The 11,726-nt window shown below is 42.7% G+C and overlaps 1 protein-coding gene across 1 annotated transcript; it reads right to left on the bottom strand.

Annotated features, from left to right (window-relative positions):
• Window positions 1-874: 874 nt before the first annotated feature.
• NANOS1 (nanos C2HC-type zinc finger 1) lies at window positions 875-2,699 on the bottom strand. The gene has a single exon (XM_044439855.1). The coding sequence runs from the start codon at window positions 2,617-2,619 to the stop codon at window positions 1,792-1,794; it is 828 nt and encodes a 275-aa protein (XP_044295790.1). The 5' UTR covers window positions 2,620-2,699; the 3' UTR covers window positions 875-1,791.
• Window positions 2,700-11,726: the final 9,027 nt, after the last annotated feature.

Raw genomic sequence — 11,726 nt, 5'->3', positions numbered from 1 at the left:
ATTCAGGTTGTCTGTCTCAGTGTAAATTCTAGTTTTATTGCAGATCCTAAGTAATTTGAATAGCAGCCTATATTAAAAATTTTAAAATAAGCACACCCACTTTACACATGCAGTTGCTCATTTTAAGAGCCACAGAGAAGCAGCCCCATTAAAGGCGAACCGAAGTAACTGTAAGCAGGCCTTAGTCCAACAAAGGGCAGTCCTGGAAACCCTTAAAAGCCTTCCTCAAGCCGGTCCCCTTCCAGGTGTGTTGGGCTACAGCCCCTAGAATCCCAGAATATACTGGAGCCTAACACATCTTAAGGCAGTCTTCCTCATGCCTTTTGGACCTAGGAAGCTTAAAGAACATAAGCAGTCCTATTTGGACTGAGTATACACAAAGGTGTATCTGAAACTGGGAAAGTTGTTAAGCATGGAGTAAGCACTTAACATCTCAATCTTTCTTCCACCACCAATTCTACCTTGTTCACACACTTTCCATATTGCACCGTGTAATGAGGCTAGAAGCAGATTTTTAGAAAGTCAAGATTAATGCAGTGCATGCATCCTTTTTGCTACTGATAACTGTAATCCTGATTTAAAGGCATTGTGTAGAAAGAATCACAACTAATTGGTTTTCAAGTGAGACAGCATTCCCCCCCCCCCCCATAATGACCATAATAAAGCAGAGGGAGAGTTGGCTGGTTCCCAAAAGGGCATCTGTAGTGGGTAATGATTCCTTGCATTTATGGCATATTTTCATAACTAAAACATGGTTTCAACGTTCTTGCTCCCCAACTTCATTGGTCTTAAGAGTGCAAATGTATATGATGGGGAGGGAAGTAGAGTTAAGACAGGAAAAAAACAGGCTCAAGTCAAATCTTTGCAACACCTTTACTTCCACTTTATAAAATCAACCAAGTAATCTCAGCTGTGCTATAGGGAGATGATTGCCATTTAAAGAAAGGAGGGGTATCGAATAAAAATTGAGGTTTTTGGAATGATAAACAAAAAGACAGACTATAAATAAATCTTGAATATGGAGTTTAAAGAGTAATTCTGTACTATAAGTCTCCCAAACATACATAAACTGTAACCTCCAGTTTCAACTTTTACAACCAAATATTGCTTAGACACTGAAGACATCAATAGAAACAAACGTCAGTCTAATACATTTAATTCACCAGTACCCTTTAAAGCCTTGCTCCTTAGCTACGGTAGGACCCACCTATTTAAATACACGCCTAAAAAATAATCTTCATTTGGGTCATATGTATGTCAATCAGACAAAGTTCATGTTACAGGGCTCTTTTCAGGCTCTGTTTAAAAGTTCTTTGCTTTTTAAAAGAATGCTCCTTTCCCAGCCAAAAATTAATATTAAAGAAAGCTACATCAGTTGGAGCATACTCCTGAAGGATATAGTCCATCCCATTTAAAAATTAGATATGTTTTACAACAAACAAATACAGTACCTCTAAATGGTATGTTATAATTCTTAATAGAGTTAATTCAGAGGCCAGGCATCCTGGCTACTACATATACAAACTAGAAACTATACTCGATTATCTGATACATAAATCAAGAACATTTCTCTCTGTACATTCTACCGTCTTCGTGTTTAAATATATTAAGCAGAAACATCATTCGATTAAAGGGCATTATTTTTAAAAAACCCAAAGGAAATGTCTTTTTTCCCCTTTAGGGGGCACACGCGCAAAAGAAAACAAAAACGGAGATGCATCTGTGGGTTTTGCTCCCAGGGCAGCCGCAGTCCCTCCAAACACCGAAGCCCAAAGGCTCGCGCAGCGCCCCCTAGCGAAGCTTCTTGCCCAAGATGTGCCTGGCGGTTTTGAGCGGCTGTTTGGGGGCGCTGCCGTGCATTTTGGATAAGGGGCAGTACTTGATCGTGTGCGCATTGTCCCCGCTCGCTCCGCACAGCGGACACGTGTATCGCCGCAGCACCGGGCACAGGACCCGGCCATCGGGTCCCTTGAGGATGTGCGTGGTGTAGAGGGCCACGGCTTCCTTGTTATTCCTGCAGAAGACGCAGACCTGCAATTCCGGCTTGAGCAGCCTGGAGCCGCTTTTCTGGGGAGCCTGCAGCCGGCCGTCGACCACCAGGCGGCCGCCCCAGGCGTGCGGCGAGCGATCTCGTTCCAGGTGATCCGCGGAGCAGTTGAACACGACCGAGGCCGGGCTGGATCGGCCCGAGAAGGGGCTGAAATCGGCAAAGCGCTCCTCCAGCAGACTTTCGCCGGGGTTAAGGTGGTGATGACTGCACAAGTCGAAGTCGCGCAAATCCAGGGAGTTCTCGAAATACTGGGTCCCGACTTCTTCCTCTTCGTCTTCTTCCTCCTCATCCTCCTCCTCTTCGTCATCGTCCCCCTCCTCGGCCGCCTGGACCTGCTGCACGGTCGCTGCCACCACCACGGAGGAGGGCCCGGTCCTGAAGCCCTTCTCCTGGGTCACTGCCTTGGTGATCAGCGTGGCCAGCCCAAGGTAGTCATTCCACGAGTTAAACGCGTTCCCGTAGGCGCTGTGGCTCTTCGCGCCGTACCGGCCGGCGCCTTGCAGAAACTCCACGGGCTGGTGGTGGTGGCGGTGATGCTTCTCCAGCTGGCTGGGGTGGAAAGCCTCCATCGGAGCCAGCGGCCGCCCGTCGCGCCCGCAACCGCCGATCCCTCTCTGCGACCTGCGGGACCCAGCGAGCTGCTCACCAGCACGACCGCTTCAAACAAACTCCTCCTCTGCGAGCTTTTTGCTGCTTGCAGCTGCTGAAATAGAGACGGAGGAGGGACTGCGTTCTAATTGGCCAGGAGCCAAGGCTGTCCCGCCGCCCTGGGCGCCTATTATTGGCTGATTAGGCCGAGCACCTTTTTCATTCCTTACAGCTGGGCGTGGACGGCGGGGCATCTGCCTAGCCTTTGATGCGGGGCAGCCACGGCGGACGGAGAGGTTCTGACGCCAGGGATTTCTTTCCCTCGGCGAGACAGTCGCTCGCTCCGGAGCCTGGTTTCGGGGCGCAAAAACTCGGCTCTTCGAGGCGCCGATGTACAGAGCGCCTTCCCCTGACCGTCGAGCAGCCGCAAACTGGATTCGCATCACTGGATGGGGTGTTACCGTCGATGACTTTTCCACCACGCTCCTTTGAAATGGTGGCAGCTCTGACAACTCCACAGCAGCCCTGTCCCCGTGGGCCGAGCGCTCTGACATTTAAGAGGCGAGCGGAGAAGTACAGGAAAGCACTGCGTGCATGTGTACTACGTGTGCAAACATGCCGCGGGGTTTTTCTCCCTGCCTGTACCGATCATACTGTCCGGAGCGCTTGAACTCTTCTGCTTGTCTGTGTGCAGAAGAGGGATATTCGGTGCCTGCTTAAAAAGTATTCCTACCCCAATATTTCCCCTATTGCCTTGCAGCATAATAATAGCACACTAAATGATTGGGACACTGCACTGATGCCCACGCTCAGGGACCCCCCCCCCCCGAGGGTTGAACACATTCTGAAAAGGTGCTTGTGGATGTTTGGCTTCCTAGGGTTGTCGCTCATGCTGCTACTGCTGCTCTGTGCTATTGTTTCGTTTTATCTGCTTCTTTTTTGTAATTATTTTGCTGTTGTATTGTGTTGTAATAAAAACATTTTTTGTGCTGGCCATATACAGTAGGTGATCTTGAAACAGTAATAAATAGTCCCATGTTCGTTTTGGGGTGCCTTCAGAGAAGACTTTCATTGTGCCATTGCCCTGCCTCACTGATGGAATTGCCTAGGGGATTTAAATGTTATCTTCCATTCATAGCCATCCAGCATTTTCTCACCACTTCTTTTGTTTTGCTCACTGCACAACATTTGTTTAGAGGAAAGAAGGAAAGAAAGAGCACACTAGAGCGGCTTGTCAGTCAGTGCTGGACTGGGAGTTGAGAGTTCCCATTCAGTCATGAAGTTTACTGGGTGATTTTGGGCCTGTAACCGAACTGAACTTCATAAGATGGTTGCAAGAATAAAATGGAGAAACAGGTGGTGGATTATGTAAAATGCCTTGGGTTATTTGCACGAAAAAGGTGGGGTACCATGATGTCTGCTTGTTGGTAGCCCTAGGAAAGTCAGTCAAGAACTATCCCTAATGTCTATCCTACTTCTTCCCTATCAACCATACATATGTGCTAGACAGCTGATGAACATCAAAGGGCCCCTGGGATGCAGGATATATTAGCCTGTTGATATCTGCATGGCCTCCTTTCAGACAGCATCCCTCCTTAACTAAGACTTGTAGCAAGATGTCCTGAGATTTTGGCATCTCAGCCCGTTGCCTTGTTAGACTTCTGTTTATACTGGACCTGCTTTCCTAGAGAATAACTGTTTTAGAGTGGACAAGCATTCAGCTGGAAGATGTTTACATATGCATCATGCAGTCATTCACATAAACTTGGAGTGATTTGACTATGCTGTATATGCTTCTATTCACCACTTGCATGGTGGAATACCGCTAATCACTTATATGGCTACCGGCTAGGCAATGTTATTATATCTGCAAAAATTATATTGATTGAAGGAAACTGCATTTTCACTCTCCTCATAGACTATGTACTAGCAAGACTTCTATCTATGGAATCCTCTACTGCTGTTATGTCACCATATATGTGAGAATATGTAAACATGATCTCTTTTCCTTGCTACCAAATTATATCGGTCTCTGCTGAAGCCTTATCACTTTGCAAAGCCTTAACCCAAGATCTCTGACACATTACTTGATTTGTTCTTACATCTACATATGCTATGTTTCTAGATTTCCTTAAGGATTAAGATCAGTAAGGCTGAAGGGGTGGGGCAACCTAAGAGCTCCTTGCTGATAATAATCCCACTTAATTCTACTATGTGACTTTCACACACATTATCTATGTACTGGGATGCAAGTTCCATTGGGAAATATGGTCAACAAAGGACCTTCCTATGAATAATGATAATAAATAATAATGATAATAAAAGTAACAAGCATTTGATTAAATTTAATTGAGTAGATCAGATAGACCACTACACAAAAGTAAACATAGACTGTGTTATAAAAATATATTTTCTCATTCTGAATTCTCAGTTCTATTGAAAAAAAATGAGTTTACCTCAGTTGCACAATGTGATAAACTTGAAAATGTAAATATCTGTAGGATATAACCTTTGCAATCACAGGTCTGCAAATATGTCTTTTGTTTCACAAGTCTGTAATTTGTAGGGATCCTTTTGTGGATTCAGTTCCTGAGCAACTAAGGCTGAACATCACTGCTTTTGTTTTAAGGCAATGGAAAGCAATGACCCACAGCATGTGTTTTGCAAGGAGCTGCCTACAAACAAGAGGCCATTCCCCAGAAGAAAAACTTTTCAATTCAGTTTGCTTATCATAGTGTTTAGTGCCAGAAATTGGGTGGTTCATCAGGCTTGGCTGAACTTGTAAACAGTGCAATCAAATGCATATTTATTTAGAGAGATGTCCCACTGTTTTCAGTGGGTCATGTTACAGTGCACAGATTGCAGCCTTAATCACTGCAATGGGCCTTATGACAAGCTTGATAACCCTCCTTGAGCAAAGCAATCTTGTTTTATTTATTTTGACATTTGTATTCTGTCCTCTACTTCAAGTGGAATCCCTAACCTTGTTATCTCTAGGAGGTGTATACCTCTTTTAAAAGTTGGTCATAATGCTGATTCACAGTTGTGAGGTCGGTGGTTTAACTTTCACATTCAAGTAACAATTATTTTAAACACCACATCACTTTTTGTATTTATATTAAAGCATGGCAAAAGCTTTTATTTAATTAAAGCCTGAAGTTTAAATGTGTTCTCTCTAGGGCTTACCTTATGCACATATTTGTTTATACAATTTGTATCCTGTGTTTTAACTCAAGGATGCTTATAATCATGAAAGGTGCCATCTGGTGTGTTGCCTACAACCCTCCATACTTGGAGAATTGATGGAAGGTAGAAGAAATACAGAAGCTATGATTGTCCCCGTGGCCCCTTCACTCTCCAAAACATGTAGGCAGCCCAACATTTACATCTTGCTTCTTGCGAGGAACTCAAAGCAGTGTGCCTTGTTGTCCTTTACTTCCTTTAATCCTTACAGCAATTACTTTTCGAGGTAGGTTAGGCTGAAATTGAGTTACTGACCCAAAATCACCTATCAAACTTCATGGCTAAATGGGAACTAGAACCCAGATCTCCCTGATGTCTAGTCCAACACTCTAAGCACCACATTTCACTGCAATGATGCTCACATAGATAATTCTTCCTATGAAAGCTTGCAAAGTGGAGGTTGAAGTCTGTTAAAGAACTTTAAATCAAGACTGAATTCCATTTTGGAGAAGCTCTTGGGGACAGCATTCCAGGTGAGCCTGAAGCAAAGGGAGGGGGAAGCAAAAGGGTTGGGGCCAAAAAATACCCCCCCCGCCCCCACACACAGCTAATTAGTACTTAAAACCTTACTGCCAGTAACCAAGTCTTAGCAGAGGATGTTAGCATTTTAGAATAGGGAAGAAATTGTGCAAAACCAGGAAATCACAAAACAATCAGTGGTCAGGATGGAAAATCAGGAGCCACCTGGTTTCATATGGTTTGTGGTTCTCTGAAGAACACCAGAGCATTGGACTGGGATCCCAGACTGGCTGGATTTGGTTGCAGCACCTGTTTCAGCACATAGGGACTAATGTATACTGCCCATGCATTAGATGGGGTAAATCTGCGTCTTGGTGTATATATTCCTGTTATTTCATTGGTAATGGCTTGTATAACATATAGGGCCTGCCATGCATTAGATGGGGTAAATCTGCGTCTTGGTGTATATATTCCTGTTATTTCATTGGTAATGGCTTGTATAACATATAGGGCCTGCCATGCACTCTACACTAAGGTAGTATTTATATCTAACTCCTTCTACCAGATCATCCAATCTATACTTTAGCATTTATTTGGAATGCTGATTAGTCACTGCCATGTAAAGTTTTTAAAGTCATGTAAAACACAGTAAAGAAGTAACAAAGAACCCCAAGACAAGCTAAATCATTGTGGTTGGAAGAAGCAAAAGTTATCTGGAAGCTTCACATCAGAGATGTGGTAGACAAATGCCATTCTGAAACATTTTAATCACATTTCTTCAATAACTTGCAATACATAGAATACTATTACTCTTTTCCAAATCAACTGGGTGGTTAGCCATGCTGAGAAAAGCAGGCTCACTTCCTTCTGCTGTTGCTAGGACAACCTTGAGTCTTAGCCCTGACACAAGTGGGCCTTGTAATTAAATACAGATTACTGTGTATTATTGGGCTCTAATCAGCTGAAACATCAGTGTAAAAAAAGCCCCCCCAGCAGAGAGAATAAGGGAAAAGTCATGACTCTGCTAAATCAGTGGAAGTTTTACAGGAAACCACCTGAACTAGTGTCCAAAACAGGCATAAATTTCAATATGTGTCTAGTAAATATTTTACTTCCACTCTTACTCTAGAGTAAGCGCAGGACCCTCAGTAGAGATTGGGATCCTAGCACGTGAGTAAGGGGCTTTAAAGATGCAGATTAAGGGTTCTTAATCTATTTTAAAGATGTAAAAAGTCACAAGTGACTGCTAGACACACATCCACAATTCCTGATCCTAGTTCACTCCACTTTCTCAGTGTAAGTGACATATGTGTCCATATCTCGGTGCAAACACCTCTGATACCCAACCTGCATTCATGCAATGGCTCACTTGGGAAACTTGTTTCTATAATCCCCCATTCAAGGAAGCAATGCTATGATTGGATTGATGTGAACCACCACTGATTTATTCAACATAGAAGGGCAACAAACAGCTGAACATCTAGACACTGGTCCACAGTTCTTCTCTCACTGCATCTAAGTGTCCTTTCTTTCCTGCCAGCAGGAGATATACTATAATTTGTGATGAGTTACTCCCCATACAGAATGTGTGCTTTTTTGCCTTGTCTTCTGAGCCCCAGAGCATGCTCTTGGTGGGTCAGGACAAGTTTATTAATGTAGGATAGCAGTGAGCTAAAGAAATCTTGTTGAGGATGGGACTCACCTGAAACTATTAGATGTAATAGGTGACCTTGTAGTCTGTATGTGTATCTAAATCTATATAGCTCTTTTAAAGGAGCTGAACAGGTGTTGGTTCTTTCAGCATTGTTGGATTTGGAGATGTCCATAAATTGCAGTGTCACCAATGTAAACAAAAGTTACTCCTAATAATTTCTGTTCCTTTGTTAACCTGCATGTGTCACAGCTACATTTTCTCACTATCTTGTTTTCCCATTTACACAGGTATTGATTTACCGTCAGCTTGAGGAAGTGAATGAACTCAGACATAAGGGTAAATAAGTTAGAAAAGCAAGATCTATCCTTGGCTCTCTGTTGATGTATGAGAAGCAGTGCAAAGAATACAGAACAGCATGAAGACATCAGCATGATGGAATAGAATTTTTAGAAATATATGCTAGTCATTAATGCTGGTTGATACGGGAGTACTAATGGACAGGGACAATGCGGATATGTGGGAATATAAAAAAATTGGCTCTGTGATTCTTTATGACTTTGCTTTAATATCATAATCTATTATGGGGAGAATGAGAAGTAAAACATGGAAAAAGCATACCTGCTATCTATAGATTGTTTTTAACTTTAACATTGTGCAAATGTGTGGATGTTTATGTCTTGGTGTGCAAGCCAGGAACTCCAGTGCTGAGTTTCAGTTTTATTGGCATGAGTAAAGGTTTGTGTTGTTGCAGCTAAAGTAAGCTTCCCCAACACGATGCCATCCACAAGTGTTAGCATAGCTAGGAAATGCCAGGAGGTGATCTGGAGGGCACCAGATTGGGGAAGGCTGAACTACAGAAAGATAAGTGGAATCTAACTGTCCATATATCCATATCTGCAGGTGTCCCTGGGCATTCAACAACACTGGGACCATCTAGTTCGAAAAGATAGGGTTGTGTGCTCCAGCAGCAGCCTCAGTGAACTCCCTCCCTTCACTGCCATTCTCACCAGCTGCTGCTGCTCTTGATCCTGGCAAACTGTATGTTTTAGCCTCACATCAGGAAGCACGTAATGTGAAATGTAAATTAAAAAAAAGTTTTCTGGCAAATAAAAATATTGTTTAGCCTGAGTAAGTACAGTACAGATCCCAGCTGCATCACAAGAATTTGTATTTTTGTCAACAAACAGCCTGTGCATCCATCCGTTCAGTAATATATCCACCTTGCTGTCTTTTAAATGAAAGACACAAACATAGGTTTTAAAAGGGTAATGGAATTTCATCTTATCGGTTGGAGCTACATCGCTATGAAATGATTGCAACCAAGAAACTAATGTTTGTCATGAAAACACTTTAAAAATCCTGCAGGATATTAGATCGCTTGGAGGCAAAGTGAAACTGGCATAGATATTCATATATTCTCTTTAGATGAAAAGCATGCAGCCTTCCACAAATTGAAGTTCCAACGGCATATTTTATTTCAGAGCAGTTTGCTTGGATTTATTTTGCAAATGTAGCTGAAAAGAAGCAGTGTGACAGGTTCTATATGGATGTCCGTCCTCAAATGTGGAAAAGGTTTTTCATTCTGAAAGAAAGCTGATCACAGGATCCAGGACAATGATATGTGTGAGTTCCCTGTTAGTAGTCCATCTGGACTTCAGTGACTCTAGCTTAAACAGCTGCTTTTTTTCTTGTTCAATGCATTTATATCCTGCTGTTCCCCTAAAATATGCAAGGCAGCATGAAGTAGGCTAGGCTGAGGGACAGTGGCTGGCCCAAGGTAGCCCATCAAGCATCATGCTGCCTGAAACTGGGTCTTCCCAGTCTCTGGTCTAGTGCTCAAGTGTGATGCTGCACTGGCTGCAGGCCATTAAGGCAGGAGTGGGCAACTTACGGCCCTCCAGATTTTATGGTATGCAACCCCCATCAGTCCTAACCATGAAAGTCAAGTCAGGGATGACAAGAGTTGTAGGCCTAAACATCTGGAGAGGCACGAGTTGCCAACCCTGATGTAATATAGGGTAGCCATCTGTGCTCCCCCCAACACCAGAGTTTAGTTCTTTATTTGGAGGTCACCCAAAGCATTCAGTTCATTAATTAGAAATCCTTAAAATAACCTTGCATGATAGGCCAGTATTCTTAATCATTCTCATTACTCTGTGCTTCTCCTTAGGCTGTTTAAGTTAGAGAAGACTGAAATTGTTAAAAGCGTGTGTCCCAAAGACTAGTTGAAAAAGAAATTGGGCAATAAACCTCAAATTCATTTTATTGATCTGTCCTCTATGAAAATGAGACCCTCTTGGAGTATTTCTGGGAAATTTAATACCTAATTTGGGAGTTATTGCTGCTGTTAGTTTCAAACCTCAGCAAACACTAATGCATATTTTTCTGTCTGCTGGGGCTGTTGTGCAGATTTTCTTAGCTTTGCATGAAGGTTCAAGCCCTATTGGGACTCCTCAGAGCTCAAATGGAACCAGTCTAAGTAAGGGATGTCAGAAAAGATTATTATTTTTAAGAAGTTCTTGAGAGGAAAAGCGCAGTTAGTATACACATAATAATAGGTGAATACTATGCAGAAACTAAGACACTGAAATTCAACAGGGACAAATACAAAGTTCTGTGTTTAAGAAAAATAAAAATAAAATGCAAACTAAAATAAAATGTAGTGGAATATGATGGGGGTATGTGGCTTGGCAATAGTACCTGTTGAGTTTGTGATCATGCCTTGGTACTGGGCTTGTGTAAAGGTGGCAAAAAAGGTGTGTACAATTTTAGGCTGCATTTTAGAACTATCATCTCCATACCACAGGGCAAAAGTGCATACCAGTAAAGAATTAAAATGCATACTAGTAAAGTGCACAGCTTGTAGGTGATCCTAACCTTTCCATTTACTTAAAGTGTAACCCCCCTGTACTGTCAGGGGAATAATCCTGTGAGTTGCCCCATGCTTGACCGGCTTGCATCAGTAGTAGTCAGAATGGGTTAAGCCAAGCCTTCCCCAGCCTGGTACCATTCAGATGTATTGAATGAAGCACAGTAAGGGCACCATCATATAACTTCTTATCATGGTCTAGTGAGGCCATGCGATTATTGGGAGTCTCTGCTGCATTTAGGTTAGAAGGTACTGTAAGACTCACATGCCTCTGGGGCAATTATGAATCGGTGGGTCATCTTTGTTGCTCACAAACCTGGATTTGGGTCTGAAAGTCCAAGAACAAATGTAGGTACATAGAAGGTAAGTTGTAAGCAAGCACAGTTTGTGACATAGCACAACATTGCTACTGACCATAGGGCATGCTATTTCCTGGTTTTGTGAAGCTTGGACTGACATGAGATAGCTTTAACTCTGACTTAAACTAGCAGGTGGTCTTCTAATTGAATACTTATCTATTTAGAGATTAGAAATTACTGCCTTTCATTCCAACGTGAGATGTGTACATTGGAGATGCTGGATTTTGGGGAGAGAGTTACTGCTTATTAACTTAAAAATATGCATATAAGACCTTTGAGTGTGTATTAGTGTTCAGTGGTTTAATTATATAGCTTTATGCTCTTCTGTACTTGTTGATGGTTCATATAAGGTGTATGGACATGGCAACAAAAGATCAAGCTCACAGTCAAATACATTAGAAGTATTGATCTCCTGGTCTCTCCATATGTGTCTATGGGCCTCACCATGGCTGAGATATATGTTCTCTCTCTCTCTCTCTCTCTCTCTCTCTCTCTCTCTCTCTC

Source organism: Varanus komodoensis, unplaced genomic scaffold (assembly GCF_004798865.1).
Source record: "Varanus komodoensis strain SLA01 unplaced genomic scaffold, ASM479886v1 scaffold1, whole genome shotgun sequence".
In the NCBI taxonomy this organism is placed as follows: domain Eukaryota; kingdom Metazoa; phylum Chordata; class Lepidosauria; order Squamata; family Varanidae; genus Varanus; species Varanus komodoensis.
Note: the sequence above shows the minus strand (reverse complement) of the source record. Positions and strands in the feature narration are given on the sequence as shown.